Source organism: Toxorhynchites rutilus, chromosome 3, assembly GCF_029784135.1.
Source record: "Toxorhynchites rutilus septentrionalis strain SRP chromosome 3, ASM2978413v1, whole genome shotgun sequence".
Classification (NCBI taxonomy): Eukaryota; Metazoa; Arthropoda; class Insecta; order Diptera; family Culicidae; genus Toxorhynchites; species Toxorhynchites rutilus.
Window position 1 is genome coordinate 43691769 of NC_073746.1, and position 20746 is coordinate 43712514.

The 20746-nt window shown below is 41.7% G+C and overlaps 1 protein-coding gene across 2 annotated transcripts in view; it reads right to left on the reverse strand.

Annotated features, from left to right (window-relative positions):
- LOC129775605 (apoptosis-resistant E3 ubiquitin protein ligase 1) overlaps positions 1–20541 on the reverse strand; it is a 125450-nt gene extending 104909 nt beyond the window's left edge. For both annotated transcript variants that reach the window (XM_055780536.1, XM_055780535.1), the window contains exon 1: positions 20018–20541. In XM_055780536.1, coding sequence (XP_055636511.1) covers positions 20018–20264 — 247 coding nt within the window. In that variant the 5' untranslated portion in view covers positions 20265–20541. The remainder of the gene's footprint in view (positions 1–20017) is intronic.
- Positions 20542–20746: the final 205 nt, after the last annotated feature.

The window sequence follows — 20746 nt, forward strand, 5'->3', positions numbered from 1 at the left end:
AAACATCAAAATTAGAGCAAAAAACAGGGAGTGGGTTATATCTATGGTATAAACGCAATGGTGACGTAGGACTATCGTTGTTTTAGTGTTGTTGAATCTGAATCCATTCTGAATTAATGATTAAATGAATATTTGGGGGACTTCGAAAACGAGAGCGTTACGTACAGGTACAAGGTTTTATGCATCCAATATTGGATACGAAAATATCCTACTGATGGGGAAGAATAATCTTCAGAAGCTTCCCTGCTAACTACACTTGATTGAAAAATCAAAGAACCAAATGTATTTGGTCGCAGTGTTATATGGTTCGAAAACATTAAAATAAACTCTTTCGCTTGCATGTTATTTTCAATGCCAAGGGGAACTGGCAAATTATTTTGCAGCAGCGGTATCTTACCTTAGCGGTTAATTGCACTCGATTGAAAAATCACAAAACCAATTGTATTTGGTCGCAGTATTATATGGACAGAAAGCGTTAAAATAAACTCTTTCGCTTGAATGTAATTTTCAATTCCAAGGGGAACTGGCAGATTATTTCGCAGCAACGATCACTTCTTTCCGGATTCTTCTCGATAACCAGCAAACGTAAAGAGTTGCGCGCGTGTATGTGTGTGTGTGGCGATTGCTCCGATGTCTCAAGCGGAACCAATTTTCGATGCTGGTATTCTCTCGGTCGTCTTCTCTTCTTCTGATGGATCGGCTTTTCTGCGCTCCGTCACAGTCCCAAACAAACTGAATGCGTTTCAGGTTAGGTCAGGCCAGGTAATGAATCCCTTGATCCCTCACCATCCAGCTCGTCCAGCTCGTTCAACTCGTTCAGTAACGATGTTGTCTTGTCGATGTCCTCACGAAAAATGAATGCGTTTCATGGATAGAATGGTTTTGTATTATAGAGACTTTAAACTTTTCAGTTCATTCGTCTCTAGCCTTGAGAAAGGCCCTTGGAACTCTACTCTAACTCCTGCATTACATCTCCACCCTCATTGACTTGAGAAAGGCACTCGATCCCTCGCCGTCCAGCTTGTCCAGCAACGATGTTGTCCAGTCGGTGTCCACACAAAGAATGGTGCGTTTCACCATCAGAATATCGCTTAATTATGCTTTTTGTCCGTGACTGAATCGAAAGAAGGTGTGGTTTACGATGGCAATTTGGAAGGCAAACTAGAGGCGAATGAACTCTCTGAGTGTGAAACTTTCGGCGACTGAGCAATAATCGATTGAGAATTATGTTTTTCGCGATGTGAAACATTTTCCGTTGCGCGCGCATCCAATATTGGAAACGAACATATCCTACTGATGGGGAAGAATAATGTTCAGAAGCTTTTCTGCTGATTGTATTTGATTGAAAAATCACAAAACCAAAAGTATTTGGTCGCTGCGTTATATGTTAGAAAACATTTTTAAAAAAACTCTTTCGCATGAAGGTATTTTTCAATTCCCAGGGGAACTGGCAATTATTTTTCAGCAACGATAATATCTTTGATGATACTCTCTTGGTCACCTTCTCTTCTCCTTCTGATGGCTCGGCTTTTCTGCCCTCCCTAACAGTTCCAAACAAACTGCATGTCTTTCAGGTCAGATCAGGCTAGGTAACGAATCCCTCGGTCCCTCGCCGTCCAGCTCGTCCAGCACGTTCACCTCGTTCAATTACGATGTTGTTTTGTCGATATCTTCACGAAAAATGAATGCGTTTCAAGGAAGGAAGGTCTTGTATTATAGAGACTTAAACTTTTGCAGTTCATTCGTCTCTAGCCTTGAGAAAGGCCCTTTGAAAACTTTACTCTATTCTACTCCAGCGCTACCACCTCCACCCTCTTGTCTTGAGAAAGGAACTCGATCCCTCGCCGTCCAGCTCGTCCAGCAACGATGTTGTCCAGTCGGTGTCCACACAAAGAATGGAATGCGTTTCACCACCAGAATATCGCTTAAGTATGCTTTTTGTGCGTGATTGAATCAAGAGAAGGTGTGGTTTACGATGGCAATTTGGAAGGCAAACTAGAGGGGAATGAACTCTCTGAGTTTGAAACTTTCGGCAACTGAGCAATAATCGATTGAAAATTATATAATTTTCACGATGCGAAACATTTTCCGTTTGGCGTGCATACAATATTGGATACGAAAATTTTCTACTGATGGGGAAGAATAATTTTCAGAAGTTTTCCTGTTAATTGCGATTGATTGAAAAATCACAAAACCAAATGTATTTGGTTGCAGTGTTGTATGGATAGAAACCATTAGAATAAACTCTTTCGCATCAATGTATTTTTCAATTCCCAGGGGAGCTGGCAGAGTATTTTTCAGCAACAATTAGTTCTTTCCAGATTTTCGTCGATACTCGAAGCTAACTCGATAACCACCTGTTAATAGCACTTGATTGAAAAATCACAGAACCAATTGTATTTGGTCGCAGTATAACATGGATAGAAAACGTTAAAATAAACTCTTACGCTTGAATGTAATTTTCAATTCCAAGGGGAACTGGCAGATTATTTTGCAGTAACGTCTTTCCGGATTCTTCTCGATTTTTCTCGAAGTCCACCACCAGTGGTTAATGCTAACTTGATAACCACCTGTTAATTGCACTTGATTGAAAAATCACAAAACCAAATGTATTTGGTCGCTGTGTTATATGATTAGAAAACATTAAAATAAACTCTTTCGCATGAATGTATTTTTCAGTTCCCAGGGGAACTGGCAGATTATTTTTCAGCAACGATTGAATCTTTCCGGAATTTTCTCGATGCTGAATGGCACTCAAACGAAGAGTTCCGCGCGTGTATGTGTGTGTGTGGCGGCTGCTCTGATCCCGGGGAACCGTTTGTGGCATCACTCTCCTCCTGATAAATTCTCTTCTGGCCTAAGGTGCACAAACAGGCTGTTGGTGACACCGTTCATCCGCGCTTTCATTGTAAACGAAGAGCTTCACCACAACAGCGACAACATGCTCCAATCGCTGTTCAATTATAACTGAGTGGGTTTACGAGCGGCGCTCGCTTATATACCGATTGGTGATTTCAATAGCCTGTTTTGAAAGCAATTTTTAGGCTATTGAAACAAGTTTTTGGATGAAAAAGTAACAAGTATATAACGCGTAGACATTTTATCTTTCGAATGAAGTGTGTATCATACCATTTCGTTCAGTTGTTTAAGAGCTATTAACGCCCAAAATCTCGGTGTCCGGCGTAACGCTTTCGTTTTCGAAACTTTGATTTTACACCCCGGTATAGAAATGAAAGACGTAGTCCTACGTCAAAACCATACTATTCATGGTGACCCTAACGCAACTTAGAAAAAAAGCGCCATATCGGTTATTTCAAGAAATAGAAAAAAAACTTTGTTCGAAATTTTTCTTAAATAACTGGGGCTATAACATTGTCGAACTATGTTTATCTCTATCTATAAAGATAAGAAAGTTAGATTTTTTATGGCATGGTAAATTTTGGTCACTTTATTTTTGACAACATTAGTATTAGTAGTAACATTAGTGCTCTTCTTCTTGAATGGCGTTAACGTTCCCTGTGTAACTTTCGCCGCCTCAACGTATGCATTAACTAGCGTCATTTATCAATACTTAGTTGAGATTTCTTGGGCCAAATAACAAGCCTTGAATGTATTCCGAGGGGCAAGCTCTAGAATACGCGTGACCACAGTGCAAGTAGAAGGAAATTTCTTTGACGAAAAATCCCCCGGCCAGACCGGGAATCGAACCCGAGCACCCGGCATGATAATGTGAGACGCTAACCACTCGGCAACGGGTGCACGTAAGACTTTGTCGAAGATAGATTTTGTCTAGAGAATAACTGTCGAGCTCGAAATGCTAATTTCCACTTAAATGCACCTCCTGGACCATTGTGCAGTGATCAAACGTATTCTAGAGCATGCCACTCAAAATACATTGAAGGCATGTTATTTGACATAGAAAGCTCAACTAAGCACTAATAGAAATGGTTCTTCTAGGAATGTTGGTATCATTGAAGAAGAACCAGTAACAAAAAATTCAACTGAGAGCGATGGAACCTTCGAATAAGGTATGAAAAAAAATATGTTTCACTACACATCTACTACTACTTCACATATTAATCTTTACTATACAAAGTTTAGAATTGGAATGAAATATTATCGATTTTGAGCACAGCTTTCGGCACAAATGTGATTCGTTGGTGGAAAATCACGATTAGCGTATCGCGTTGTCCTTATAGAAATCTCAATCGATTTTTATCTTCATCCATATATCTTTATATTGCCGATTCAAAATGTGGGTGAACTGAATGCTCGATATTTTCAAGTCTCAAAGTACTGCTTTAACATATAGAACATATAGTAGCGGTCGAGGTCCAACGAATGCTCTCATAATAGAAATCGTGAGGTGGCTATTGGAGAATAAACGAGTCGTGAACAGAGTCAACGCTTTCGCTATAATTTCGACGTCGAAGAATTAAGATGAGTAATCAGGAACACAAATACATTTTTGAGCCCAGAAGGAGCGAAGCAGATAAGTGGTAGTGGTCCGCCATTTGGTAGTGATGTATGCGGCACAAAACGTACCCGTTAGCACTTTGTATTTTTTCCGAGTGTCAGTTTTTTGACGTAGAACTACGTCTTTCATTAGGGGTGCCAAATCAGAAAACAGGTCACGTTTTTATGAAATAAAGTTAACGTTAATAACTATTTTGCCGTGAACGGATTCTGGCGATTTACATACCAAACGAATCGGAAATTCCCTAAGATTTATTTGATATGCTATTCATTACAATCCCATAGTCTGTATATGGTTTAAATTGTGAAAAACCATACCCATTTCCCCATACATTTGTTCCGTCAGTCTTCCATGTTTCACAAAAAACACTGCGTCCGGAATAAACATGTCCACGCTGCTGTTCACAGTTTTGTGTTTGAGTACAAACATGATTTTTTCATACCTATGTTAGAAAATGTGACATGTTTGTAATCGTGGTATGTTTGGACATACGATGTTTAATCCCAATGTTTCACATGATGTTCGAACATGGTGTACAGTTTCTTGCATTTTCACCCCAAGCACCGGCAGTGCGTAGAGTAGAAGAAGCGAATCGGACACCACACCACCACCATTCAACGCGTGGTGTGTTGGTATGTTGACATGGAAAAAATGCTTTCCTATCATGACAATGGTTGATTCGTTTAAAATATTGGGCAAATAAAATAAACCTCTTTATCTGTTCTGAACAAAATAAACGTCGATTGATATCAGAGTTTTTTACAATTAATATCATTATTTAGTGCACGCATTTATATTCATTTATATTCACATTCGCTATTATTAGCTATTTGAACAAGTACTAAAATTGAATTATTCAGCAGTGACATGTTAGGCGTGACGCTAACCACTCGACCACGGGAGCAACAATTTTGGCTGGATCTTTGAATACAAATGGCCAATACTGCTTGTTCGCGACGATCGCGACCCGAGCTATGAAACGAGCTGAGAAGAGGAGAAGAAAGGATGATGCAATCGCATGCACACATAGCATTAGTAGTGCAGTGTAAGTGTAGCTTTTAGTTTTTTCCTTCATTCAGTTTGTGATAACATCGAGAAATTAATGGTGTGTTTTAGCCGCTGAAATTTCTCAGCGTGTTCTGCTGTGTGCCGCTGAAGGTTGCATCTAAAACTAATTTTTGGGTATTTATTTTTTTGGTCAGCATTTGTACGACGTCGCCCGCTATGCAGTCGGCTCCCCAGACTTTAATTGCCAACATGCACGCAAAAAAACAATAGAAAGCTTCTTTCTATTCAGAGAATGTTTTCTTTGAACGAAACCAAGGATTATTTAATCAGACTTGTTAAATGTGCATGAACGATCTATAAACTTTTACTTAGTCGCGGCAATACATACACACACTCTTTACAGATACACGGGCCGAAGGTTGTGCAGTCCACTGATGATTCAACAAGAGCCAAAGGTTGTACCGCTCATGACAACTCTACACGAACTGATGATTGCGCCGGCTAGTGATCATTCTATCCTGGATTCCTCGAGTCGAAAAGACGCACCACGCTAGATATGGGGTGCAGACTAGGGGGTCGTTGCTGATTAACGGTCAGCTGCATCCCAATAGGAAGTATCCCATGTCGGGCACACGTACAGAGCACTGAAGACTGCAACATCCCAATTATGAGAACACTTGTAATACCAACCTCGAGCCAACCGCGAGTAATCGGTTACATATTACTAACATAGTTGTAAGCAAACATTGTCAAAATATTGAACTCCCGGCCCCGTTAGGCTGACGCCATATGAGCCTTAATAAAAATATATATTTTGGTGCATGAACTTATAGCCTCTTAGTTCGTGCAATTTTTGAAATGCGAACTAAATTTCAAGTTCGTTTCTGTGAAAAAGTATTCTACGAAGAAATGTTTTGGGATGAATAATTTCTTTCCGTGTATAAAAAAGACGGGTGGGTAATGTCGGGGACATAACCGGAGTGACGTAGGACTATACAAAGGGGACAGCTTTTGTTAAATATATATTTTAAATATATTGTTTTATTTTCTACTCCTACGTGAATACCTACCTATCTACCTGAAAAATGGATTAGTTTACTGTTTACTCTTTATGAATATGTTGATGGTTCTAAAAAAAACCTTTGGAGTTGTGTTTTTGTTATCACTCGATATTCCCATCTTGTTCGGTTAAACCTTCCTGTTTAGCTATTGCGTTTGCCACTCGCCACAGCTTTCACAGTTGGAAAATTTCGTCCCATCCAGCTTGTGACATGTTGTTCAGTAAATTATATTTAATGCGACGTGCCGGAGAAACACTTTGCCACTCACTGAAACTAACTGTCGCCTTGATGAGCGCCGAACCGAAGCTGCTCTGTTCTTGATGCGGGTTTTATGATTGTCGTGAGCAGCTTTGCAAGCCAACTCGAGCACTCCGACGGTCGAAACTCTATAATCGCTGTTAGGTATATTGGTGCTCCGGGACCAATCCGTTCGGCCTAGTTACCCTTGCGGAGCAATCAGTGAATGCGACCAACAGGGAACTGGAGACCTGCACGGTTCGAGTGAGACTTTGCCTTTCCCTTAACTTGTCCTCCTTTGTTACGTCCACGATGCCGATGCCGTACAACCACACGGGTTTACGGTTTGAAAGAAAATAAGATATTTTTTTGGGGTCCGCGTGTTTTATACTCTAGCGGTACACACTCACAGGATAGAGACAAATCGGCAGACTCAGCCAGAGGGGCGAGTCCAACGAGACGAACGAATGAGCGTTAAAAGGGAGCGATGGCAAAAAAATACATTCATTACGATTTGTTCGCTCGTTGGATTCACATGCGGGCTAAAAAGGGTCCTTTTCAGGATCACAAAATTCTAAAGAGTTTATTGTTTTGTTGTCACTCGATATCCCCATCTTGTTCAGCTAAACCTTCCTGTTTAGCGATTTGTTGCCACTCGCCACAGCTTTCACAGTTGGAAAATTTCTTCCCATCCAGCTTTGTGACATGTTGTACAGTAAATTACATTCAATGCGACGTGCCGAAGCGCCACTCAGTGTCGCATTGGAGGCGATTTTAACCTATAATTGAACATTTGCGATGACAGTGGTACAGTGTCGACTTTCAATGTGGGGTCATAATTTGGATCTCTATGTTTACAAAAATGTCCAACTAAATAAGTCGCATTACATGTCCGTCCAATTAGCTAAATTTTTTTTTTTATTAATCCGTTTATTTTTACAGGCTCAGTTACATAAGTTTAATGGAGCCAAACTCTTAACTATATTTCCACTAGCATATATCAACATGTTGTTTCCTTAATTCTATGGTTAATGAAATAGGAAACCGATTACTCGCGGTCGACTCGAGTTTAGAAGGGTGACACATTTTCATTAGGAAAAGGATGGGATGTAAGGAGATGTGTGTTTACACTCGCACTCACATTCACATTCACATTCTCATTCACACTGACACTTCACACTCAATTCTTAAAACTATCCTTACATCTAATATGTATTTACAATTTAACTTATTCTAATGTTAGTAGGAAGGGAACCGATAGCTCGCGAAGGACGAAAAGGAGGGGAAAAAGGATGTATGAACAATCACACTCGAAGATCGATAGCTTTAAGGAAAACATATATTTGGGACATGTAATCAAGGTCTAACCGAGCCAACACATCTCTCACCGGCACATTGGACTGCTTTCCTCCAGCCCGAAGGGAGTTTTCTAAATTCGATCTGGCGACAAGATACAACTCGCACGACCAAACAACGTGTTCGATATCGTGGTAACCATGGCCACAACCGCAGAGATTGCTGTCGGCAAGATTAAAACGAAAAAGCAGCGCGTCTAACGAACAGTGATTGGACATGAGTCGGGAGAAGGTGCGAATAAAGTCCCGACTCAATTCCAGACTTTTGAACCACGGATTGAGGCTAACCTTAGGGATAATTGAGTGGAGCCACCGGCCCAATTCATCTTCGTTCCATTTGCGTTGCCAGTTAACGATGGTATTTTTACGAACTAAAGAATAAAATTCATTGAAGGCGATTTGACGCTGATAAATTTCGCCTTCAATTGCACCTACCTTTGCTAATGAGTCAGCCCTCTCATTACCCGGAATTGAGCAATGTGAAGGGACCCAGACAAAGGTAATGACATAACAGCGTCTGGATAAAGCACTCAAAATTTCTCGTATTCTCTCAAGGAAGTACGGCGAGTGCTTTTCCGGCCTCACTGAACGGATAGCTTCGACAGAGCTAAGACTATCCGTTACAATGTGATAGTGTTCAACAGGTCGTGAGGCGACGCTGTCCAGCGCCCAGTGTATTGCTGCCAATTCAGCAATATACACTGAGCAAGGATACTGAAGACTGTGTGAGGTGCTAAAAAATTTGTTGAACACTCCAAATCCTGTGGACTCATTCATAGAGGACCCATCAGTAAAGTACATATTATCACAATTGACACGCCCATACTTTGCTTCGAAAATCGTAGGAACGATCCCCGATCGATGATAATCTGGAATTCCATGGATATCCTGCATCATGGACAGATCAAAATGCACAGAGGAATTGATGTAGTCAGGAAAACAAACACGGTTGGGAATATACGAAGAAGGATCAACCTGCATGGAGACGAATTCATGATATGAGCTCATGAATCCAGAATGAAAATTTAGCTCGATCAGCTGCTCAAAATTTCCGATCACCAATGGGTTCATAACCTTACACCGAATGAAGAACCGAAGAGATAATAAATTGAAGCGATCTTTTAGTGGGAGTACGCCTGCCAAAACCTCGAGACTCATGGTATGCGTTGAGGGCATACATCCCAACGCAATACGGAGACAAAGATACTGAATTCGCTCGAGTTTAATGAGGTGTGTTTTGGCAGCTGATTGAAAACAGAAACTGCCATACTCCATCACTGAGAGAATAGTTGTTCGATACAACATTAGAAGATCTTCGGGATGGGCTCCCCACCAGGTGCCGGTAATTGTACGGAGAAAGTTTATTCTTTGTTGGCATTTTTTACTCAGATACCTAATATGGGCCCCCCAAGTACATTTGGAGTCGAACCAGACCCCAAGATACTTGAAAGACATAGCATGAGTGATCGGTTTACCCAAAAGTTGAAGCTTTGGTTTTGCTGGTCTATGCTTCCTAGAAAAAACCACCATCTCTGTTTTCTCCGTGGAGAATTCGATCCCTAGCCCAATGGCCCAGGTTGAACAATTGTTCAAAGTATCTTGTAAGGGTCCTTGCAGTTCGGATTCGTTTGATCCTACGACAGACACCACTCCATCATCTGCAAGTTGTCTTAGGTTGCAATTTTGTGTAAGGCAATTGTCGATGTCGCTTACATAGAAGTTGTACAAAAGGGGGCTTAAACATGAGCCCTGGGGGAGTCCCATGTAGGAGACCCGACTTACTGTCGAATCCCCGTGAGAAAAATTCAAATGTTTCTCACAAAGCAAGTTATATAACATATTATTCAATAGAGGCGGCAGACCCCGAGAGTGTAATTTGTCTGACAGGACCTCTATTGAAACAGAATCAAAGGCCCCCTTTATGTCCAAGAATACTGAAGCCATTTGTTTTTTTTCGGCGTAAGCCAATTGAATTTCTGAAGAAAGCAACGCAAGACAATCATTCGTCCCCTTGCCCCTGCGGAACCCATATTGTGTATCTGAGAGTAGAAAATTGTACACACTCACAGGATAGAGACAAATCGGCAGACTCAGCCAGAGGGGCGAGTCCAACGAGACGAACGAATGAGCGTTAAAAGGGAGCGATGGCAAAAAAATACATTCATTACGATTTGTTCGCTCGTTGGATTCACATGCGGGCTAAAAAGGGTCCTTTTCAGGATCACAAAATTCTAAAGAGTTTATTGTTTTGTTGTCACTCGATATCCCCATCTTGTTCAGCTAAACCTTCCTGTTTAGCGATTTGTTGCCACTCGCCACAGCTTTCACAGTTGGAAAATTTCTTCCCATCCAGCTTTGTGACATGTTGTACAGTAAATTACATTCAATGCGACGTGCCGAAGCGCCACTCAGTGTCGCATTGGAGGCGATTTTAACCTATAATTGAACATTTGCGATGACAGTGGTACAGTGTCGACTTTCAATGTGGGGTCATAATTTGGATCTCTATGTTTACAAAAATGTCCAACTAAATAAGTCGCATTACATGTCCGTCCAATTAGCTAAATTTTTTTTTTTATTAATCCGTTTATTTTTACAGGCTCAGTTACATAAGTTTAATGGAGCCAAACTCTTAACTATATTTCCACTAGCATATATCAACATGTTGTTTCCTTAATTCTATGGTTAATGAAATAGGAAACCGATTACTCGCGGTCGACTCGAGTTTAGAAGGGTGACACATTTTCATTAGGAAAAGGATGGGATGTAAGGAGATGTGTGTTTACACTCGCACTCACATTCACATTCACATTCTCATTCACACTGACACTTCACACTCAATTCTTAAAACTATCCTTACATCTAATATGTATTTACAATTTAACTTATTCTAATGTTAGTAGGAAGGGAACCGATAGCTCGCGAAGGACGAAAAGGAGGGGAAAAAGGATGTATGAACAATCACACTCGAAGATCGATAGCTTTAAGGAAAACATATATTTGGGACATGTAATCAAGGTCTAACCGAGCCAACACATCTCTCACCGGCACATTGGACTGCTTTCCTCCAGCCCGAAGGGAGTTTTCTAAATTCGATCTGGCGACAAGATACAACTCGCACGACCAAACAACGTGTTCGATATCGTGGTAACCATGGCCACAACCGCAGAGATTGCTGTCGGCAAGATTAAAACGAAAAAGCAGCGCGTCTAACGAACAGTGATTGGACATGAGTCGGGAGAAGGTGCGAATAAAGTCCCGACTCAATTCCAGACTTTTGAACCACGGATTGAGGCTAACCTTAGGGATAATTGAGTGGAGCCACCGGCCCAATTCATCTTCGTTCCATTTGCGTTGCCAGTTAACGATGGTATTTTTACGAACTAAAGAATAAAATTCATTGAAGGCGATTTGACGCTGATAAATTTCGCCTTCAATTGCACCTACCTTTGCTAATGAGTCAGCCCTCTCATTACCCGGAATTGAGCAATGTGAAGGGACCCAGACAAAGGTAATGACATAACAGCGTCTGGATAAAGCACTCAAAATTTCTCGTATTCTCTCAAGGAAGTACGGCGAGTGCTTTTCCGGCCTCACTGAACGGATAGCTTCGACAGAGCTAAGACTATCCGTTACAATGTGATAGTGTTCAACAGGTCGTGAGGCGACGCTGTCCAGCGCCCAGTGTATTGCTGCCAATTCAGCAATATACACTGAGCAAGGATACTGAAGACTGTGTGAGGTGCTAAAAAATTTGTTGAACACTCCAAATCCTGTGGACTCATTCATAGAGGACCCATCAGTAAAGTACATATTATCACAATTGACACGCCCATACTTTGCTTCGAAAATCGTAGGAACGATCCCCGATCGATGATAATCTGGAATTCCATGGATATCCTGCATCATGGACAGATCAAAATGCACAGAGGAATTGATGTAGTCAGGAAAACAAACACGGTTGGGAATATACGAAGAAGGATCAACCTGCATGGAGACGAATTCATGATATGAGCTCATGAATCCAGAATGAAAATTTAGCTCGATCAGCTGCTCAAAATTTCCGATCACCAATGGGTTCATAACCTTACACCGAATGAAGAACCGAAGAGATAATAAATTGAAGCGATCTTTTAGTGGGAGTACGCCTGCCAAAACCTCGAGACTCATGGTATGCGTTGAGGGCATACATCCCAACGCAATACGGAGACAAAGATACTGAATTCGCTCGAGTTTAATGAGGTGTGTTTTGGCAGCTGATTGAAAACAGAAACTGCCATACTCCATCACTGAGAGAATAGTTGTTCGATACAACATTAGAAGATCTTCGGGATGGGCTCCCCACCAGGTGCCGGTAATTGTACGGAGAAAGTTTATTCTTTGTTGGCATTTTTTACTCAGATACCTAATATGGGCCCCCCAAGTACATTTGGAGTCGAACCAGACCCCAAGATACTTGAAAGACATAGCATGAGTGATCGGTTTACCCAAAAGTTGAAGCTTTGGTTTTGCTGGTCTATGCTTCCTAGAAAAAACCACCATCTCTGTTTTCTCCGTGGAGAATTCGATCCCTAGCCCAATGGCCCAGGTTGAACAATTGTTCAAAGTATCTTGTAAGGGTCCTTGCAGTTCGGATTCGTTTGATCCTACGACAGACACCACTCCATCATCTGCAAGTTGTCTTAGGTTGCAATTTTGTGTAAGGCAATTGTCGATGTCGCTTACATAGAAGTTGTACAAAAGGGGGCTTAAACATGAGCCCTGGGGGAGTCCCATGTAGGAGACCCGACTTACTGTCGAATCCCCGTGAGAAAAATTCAAATGTTTCTCACAAAGCAAGTTATATAACATATTATTCAATAGAGGCGGCAGACCCCGAGAGTGTAATTTGTCTGACAGGACCTCTATTGAAACAGAATCAAAGGCCCCCTTTATGTCCAAGAATACTGAAGCCATTTGTTTTTTTTCGGCGTAAGCCAATTGAATTTCTGAAGAAAGCAACGCAAGACAATCATTCGTCCCCTTGCCCCTGCGGAACCCATATTGTGTATCTGAGAGTAGGCCATTCGTTTCAACCCATCGATCAAGGCGAAACAAGATCATTTTCTCCAACAATTTCCGTATACAAGACAGCATTGCTATTGGGCGGTACGAATTGAAGTCGGACGCGGGTTTTCCGGGTTTTTGAATAGCTATAACTCGTACTTGTCTCCAATCATCTGGAACAATATTATGCTCCAGAAACCGATTGAATAAGTTCAACAAGCGATGTTTCGCCACATCAGGGAGATTTTTCAGCAAGTTGAACTTAATTCTATCCGATCCCGGAGCAGAATTGTTACATGAAAGGAGAGCAAGAGAGAATTCTACCATCGAAAACTCGGAATCAAGATCGCACCTATCTTGTGGTATATCTCGAACAAATTTTTGCACAGGAGCTGAATCAGGACAAACCTTTCGTGCAAAATTAAAGATCCATCGATGTGAATATTCCTCGCTTTCATTGGATGAAGAGCGATTTCTCATGTTTCGAGCCACTTTCCATAATTTTTTCATTGACGTTTCTCGTGACAAACCTCCCACGAAATTTCGCCAATAAGCACGTTTTTTCCCTTTGATCAAATTTTTGAACTGATTCTCAAGGGCTAAATACGTTTGAAAATTTTCAGGAGTACCACGTTTCCGAAAAGCTTTAAATGCATTCGATTTTTCTACATAATGCTTGGAACATTGGCTATCCCACCATAGATTGGGAGGCCTTCGGAAAATGGTGGAACCTGGATTGGGTTTCGTTTGAGCGCGAACTGCGCTGTCATAGATCAAACGAGAAAGGAAGTTATACTCCTCCAATGGAGGTAAACCATCTCTGGAATTGATGGCTAGAGTAATCGCGTCCGCATATTTTTTCCAGTCAATGTGTCTTGTGAGGTCATATGCCATGTTTATAGATTCAGAAGAATTCGACCCAATGGTGATGGAAATTTTGATTGGCAAGTGATCACTACCGTTGGGGTCCTGGATTACATCCCACTTGCAATCTAACGATAGTGAATTCGAGCAAAGCGAGAGGTCAAGAGCACTTGGGTTAGCAGGAGGTTTAGGTACACGTGTTGTTTCCCCAGTGTTCAAAACGGTCATATTGAAGCTGTTACAAAGGTCATATATCAACAATGAACGATTGTCGTCGTACTGTTCCCCCCAGGCAGTTCCGTGAGAGTTGAAGTCTCCCAAGATCAATCGTGGCTCAGGAAGGAGTGAGCACATGTCAACAAGTTGCTTGCGGCTAACCGCAGCTCTCGGAGGCCAATACAAGCTGACAATACAGAGGTCTTTGCCTCTGATGTTTGCATGACAAGCAACAGCTTCAATCCCTCCAATAGGTGGAAGGTCAATTCGAAAAAATGAGTGGCACTTATTGATCCCCAATAGCACCCCTCCGTATCTGTCATCACGGTCCAAGCGTACAATATTGAAATCATGGAAAGAGAGATCATCTCGCGAAGAAAGCCAAGTTTCGGACAGAGCAAAAACATCACAATTGAACTTATGAATTAAAAATTTGAATGTATCCAATTTAGGGATAAGACTACGACAATTCCACTGTAAAACAGTGATATCTCCGACCTCTCTATTTGAATTAGACATCAAGAGAGATAATCATTGCAAGGAGGGGCCATGTTTGCATCAATTGCTGCAAAATTGTCTTTAATACTGGAAGCATTGAAATGACAATGGTTCTGATGGAGTCGGAAACGTTAAAACACTTGAAGATTTGATCCAAAAGGTCAGACAACTTTATAAATCCCGATTGGGAAGTTGAGCTGGACGGAAAAATAGGGACAGTTGGGGTTTTTGATGTCCCCTCGAGTGCTGGGTCGTTCGAAGGTGAACTATTCCCACGGAAGCCAGGAGGAACCTGATTTTGCTTGTCCGCTGCACTCGTTTTTTTAGGCAAGCTAACAGGGGATATCACCGGAGGGACTTGTGATTGAATTTTGGGAGTGGTCACATTTTTGCGCCGGGGATTCCCTTGGGAAATAAACGGTGTACCCCCGTGAGCTGTGTCCGCTTCCATTTCGTCAACTGGCAACGTGGAAAAGATATTGTGTGAGGAGATTGGATGTTGTTGTTGTTGGGCCTGTGGAGAAGCGCCCTTTAAAATTTCCGCAAAAGTGCGTTTCGAGCGTTCCTTTAAAGAGCGCTTCTGTTTCTCCCAGCGACTCTTGTAATTTTCACAAGCTGAGAGCTCATGTGGGGTCCCCCCGCAATATGGACACTTATGCTCAGTCGCACTGCAGGATTTGCCCACATGTTGCTCTCCGCAAGTGGCACAGCGCTCCTTGTTGGCGCAGTAGTCTGCTGTGTGACCAACTGACTTGCATTTGTTGCAAGTCATGGGCTTTGGCACGAAGAGACGCAGCGGAAGCCTCAATTTGTCCACCATAACGTAGTCAGGGAGGGCGGAACCAGCAAAAGTTACTCGAAACGAGTCGGACGGCGTGAATTTTGTTTTTCCCTCTTCCTGGGACACTTTTCCTAATTGATGGCAGTCCAAAATTTTAACTTTCGTCAAAGGGAGCTTTTTAAATCTGCCATCTCCCTCTTTTATTAATGCGCTCGTCAGACCCGTTTCTGTGATCACCCCCGAAATTTCTACGTTATGGCAGGGCACATAGACGCGATATTCTAGTACGAACCTATTGTCGACAACAATCTCGTTAGCTTGCTTCCGATCAGCCACGACAACACGCAGTTTGTTCGGTCGAACCTTTCTAATTTCGACCACGGAGGAATAATTTTTTGTCAGATCTTTCATGATCTGAATGACGTTGAGCGATTTCCCGTTGGGTTTTGGCCGGAAGAAAACAACCCATGGGCCAGATCCAGATGCATCTTCTGGATAGACCTTGACACGCGGAGAGGGGACAACTGCGGGGGAGGACGAGGTCGATTGTTGAGCGGGAGCGGGAACAGTTGGGCTGGGAGGCAAGTTCGGGAGATAATCGGAAGCGGGAGCGGGAGATTGAGGGGGCGAAGTGGAAAAGTTTGCCAATTTTCTTGAAGGGGGCTTGTTGAGGTTGATTAACTCTTCCTCTGAAAAGACATCGTCTGAGGGGGGAACGCGTTTAAGCGACTTCCCAGTAGTTAGTGAGGAGGAAACATCAGATTCAATGTCCATATCAAGAGGATCGCACTCTGCCATTATGGCAGATATACAATTATACTTTTTCTTTTTTTTTTTAAATCCTTAACCTAATATATATATATAAACTAAAATACTTGAAGCGCACGGTGCGGATGATTTGTATCGGTGCTCCAATCGAACCACGTGATGATCGCTTGGCACAACAGCAATGGTGTATCGCACCACAATACGATGACGAGGAACGGCACACGCTCACAGCGCCCGCAGTGGAGGACTTCTCCCTCCCGCTGGTTGTGATTACTTATCACTTCACTCTCGCAATAAAGAAAACACCGTTAGAGCGACACAATCACTTCAGCGAAACCGATAACGGTATTGTTCCAACACAATAACGGACACGAACAACTTTGCGTCCGGCGGCTTCGGACTGCGCGAGCTGACTGATTTAGCTAAATGTCGAACTAATTGTAAATTACTGTACTTTCAATCTGGAAACAATTTAAGAATTGGTGAAAATTGTATAATCAGGAAAGTCCCCAACTATCAATAAGCTCAGAACAACTGCCAAATTCACATACTCATCAGATCCTGGCAAACAAATTATGAAAAAATCAATTTGTGTTTTATTATTATTTTGGATAATGTTTTAGAAAGCATTGAACTGTATTTCCTAAACTCTTTTTTGAAAGGTTTAATGGCCCTGGAAAGCGCCTTGTTTTATGGAATGGTTCCAATTTAGAAAACTTAGTACTCGTGGTTTTGAAAAAAACCATTTCGAACGCCTTCGATGACGCCTTGTTCTGGATTTGCCACCAATAGAGTTTGTATAAAGAACAAACTTTTTTCTTCTGCTACCTGATGCCGTTTTGCGATTGCGTTTGCCACTCGCCACTCGCTGCAACTGCCTGTAGTCTTGATGTCCACCGAACCGAATGTGTTCTGTTCCGAATGCGGGTTTTCTTATCGTCGCGAGCAGCTTTGCCAGCTAACTCGATCACTTCGGCGGCCGAAACTATATAACGCCGGCTAGGTGGACTGGTGCACTGGTACTAACGCGCTCGGCCTAGCTACCCTTGCGGGGAACTCCAGATCAACACGGTTCGAGCGGGATTTTGCCTTTCCCTCCACTTTTCCTCCTTTACCATGTCCAGACATGGCTGCTTGGGTTGGTTTGTTGATGTGTTGTGATGCGAACCGATGTGGTGTACGGTTTGAATGAGAATGATCGTTACGGCAGCGGAGCGGGGATTTTTAAGCTGACTGGCTGGCTCGAGAATTACGCATGTGTGAGACTGCGACCAATGTTTCGTTCATTTTTTTCTTTTTCCTTTCCAATCGTGCTTCATTCTATTTCGCTGCTGCTCTGGTTGCCCGTTTTGGTCGGTACGATTTGAGGAGCACAAAATGGACCAATCAAAAATGGGCACATAGTGCATTTTGACAATGCTTGATATTTCACAATTATTCAATTATTTATCTCAAGAAAAATGAAATGTTATTCGTTATGATAGATGCGTAGATATATTTCCTATCAATTGATGCAAAAACCTTTGCGATCTATTGAGAAATGCTCGAGTTATAAGCGTTCCAAATCTTGCATTTTTTCCTACTTGTTCAGTGCCTAGATTTCCATTTCACCCCCTATATCTTCCGGTTAGACGTAGTCCTACGTCAAAAGAAACGAAACGAAAGCAATGAATACTGCGACATCGGGTGATATGTTTGTACATGATGTTCTTGAATTATAAACATCGTGTTTGTTTTCACATGTCTATGTTTGTGTATCATTGTTCGTGTTGGGGATAGACACTCAACACTAGCGAGAATCATGTTCGAATTCAAACAAAAACATGGAATTTTCACATCGCGTGGACATGGGTAAGTGTTTTTCGGAATACTGGTCTCCGTGAACATAGGAAAAGAAGAAGAACGAAGGGGATTATTTGCCTAGAGTATAAACAGTAGATCTTGCTGAGGCAAACTTCATTCTTCGTGAGGACACCGACTGGACAACACCGTTGCTGAGCGAGCTGGACGGCGAGGGATCAAATGGTTTCCTCAAGACAATGGGGGTGGAGTAGTAATATGAGGAAAGAGTAGAGTATAGTGTATAGTGAAATGGAGTTTTGTGATTTTTTTTGTTTCTAATTCCCGAGGGTTTAATAGTTAGCGCGTCGAGGATGTGCTGATGTAAATTCTTCTTGACTTTGCCAGAACAGTTCAAGTCTAATCGTGTTATTTTGCCCCTCATACTAGGCCAATATACATGTGTGTTAATATATCCACCGCAATGATGGTATCACTGACAGTTTGCGCTGAATTTTTCAATTTCTTGTTTCTTGAGTTGTGATTTCTATGTTTCTTGTGATAAAGTGTCTTAAGCATACGGTAAAGCTTTCCCTACATTGAATCGAGTGCGTTTTTTTTTAATTTTTTTTTATTAGACCGATTATATGCTCGCGTATATGTTGTGACATGTGTTGTTTTTTTTTCAATGGTTGTGTACGATATGGAGAATGAATCCTGTGCAATCGTCTGGGTTGTGTGCCAGAATTGATCTGGTGTTACCTAGTGTTGGTGCTCGATGATCGAACGTTACGAATCTTCTACTAAGTGTAATCTCAAGAAAAGACATGCCGACGTATAAGTGTATAAGAGTTTTTGTTCATACACACATTATTTCATTATTTTAATTGTTTATTTTTTAATTATCTCATTTATTATTTTCTTAATTCCTTCTTTAACGCTTTAACTCTTCAATTATTTGTTCAGATAAGAAAATGGATATGTCTCTTATACAAGTTTCATATGCGACCTTATCAGGTTGAAACATATCTCATTTATCCGAGGAATATTGAAAGAATTTCTCGGTGACCTTCTTAGGTTGCCAAAAATTTTCAAACGTAATACGAGAGTGCTAAATAAAAATATTTAAAAAAAAAAAAATATATATATATATATATATATATATATATATATATATATATATATATATATATATATATATATATATGTATATATATATATTTTTCTTTTTAGAATTTTCTCAGTGACCTTATCAGATCAGGAATAATACTTATGCACTAAGCATGATGAAACACATCACTCACCACAATGAATCCTGATTCTTACCCTTCCCTACTAACCGCTATCCCTTCCTTGACAAACGCTAGAGAACCACGATATAGAGGCGACTCTTCTGGCCTTCGGGCAGCGAATATCAATACTAACATTCCTTCACTTCCCCTGGTGACTGTAAGGACGTGGCCGGCGTCGTTATTGACTTTTTAAAGTTCGAATCACCGAAACTTGCACAATGAGAATGATTTGCTGCTCCCTAGCGTCATTCAGTGTGTTCTTTGTGCAATTTCGCTGATTCAGGTCAATCACGGAGAGCAACTACGAACTGTACAGTCTACCCAAGCTCAGAAAGAGCGAAGCAGATATGCAATTCTTCCTGTATAGTTGGAACCCCAAATTTTTTTCTATTCCTTTTTCCATTTCACGGAAGTCATGTGCCGGCTGGCACATTAAAATGGCCACCACGAAGATAATTCAATTATTCTACCATAATCTGTTGAAACCATTTTTGCGACCATTTTTTGTTGCTCCTAACTTGCTCCTTCTCCTCAACTCATCCGTACCTGATGTCTTGGTGCGGAATGGTGCCAAAAGATAATCCATTCCATTTTTGAAATATTTTGATTAATGATGTGAGGACACGGAAACTTACCTCTGTCACGGAAGAGCTGTTTGTATTTGCCTAATTGGTTCTGATCCAACCAATTGTCGACGAGGGAGGCAGCTGATTCTCGGCCACCAACCCCCGCATGGTTGGGGTAGCCGTAGAGGATCTCGTAGTCAACCGAGTTCTCTATAAACCACTCACTCCACACGCACAGCACTAACTTGGCCAGGGAAATGGTAAAAGTCAAACTTAAAACTACAGCCAACAGGATTTTGACACAGCGAATTATCATTACGAGCAACGTGCGACAAACTGCGAAAAGCGGCGGCACTTCATCACATAATCGCTTTCGCCCGATCGAAAGGAGACACTTTTTGGGGTTGAAAACTTTCTCGCGTACAAACGATTAGCGCACTATTTTGCCATTTTGGTTCCACACTCACAGTCGAATGACGGCTTCGGCTCGCCTTGAAGCTGCTGCTAGCTCCGGACAAGGCTCACTTGGGTTTGTAGGGGTTGTAAATGGTCTCTACATATTTACACATTTTGCACGCGAGGAAGCGTTCGAAACGAAAATATAAACGCATCCGCTTGAGAACAGAGACTGTGAAAGTGTTTGTATGAGCGTGCGAGAGCGAGCGCCAGCGTGAGATAACAACAGAAAGCACGTGTAGCGGAGAGTACACTGGGTTGATTACAAACACCCACGCTGTTATTACATAATTGCACAGGTGAGATGGTGAGCTTCGATTCAGCTTTTACCTGAAAAGCGCC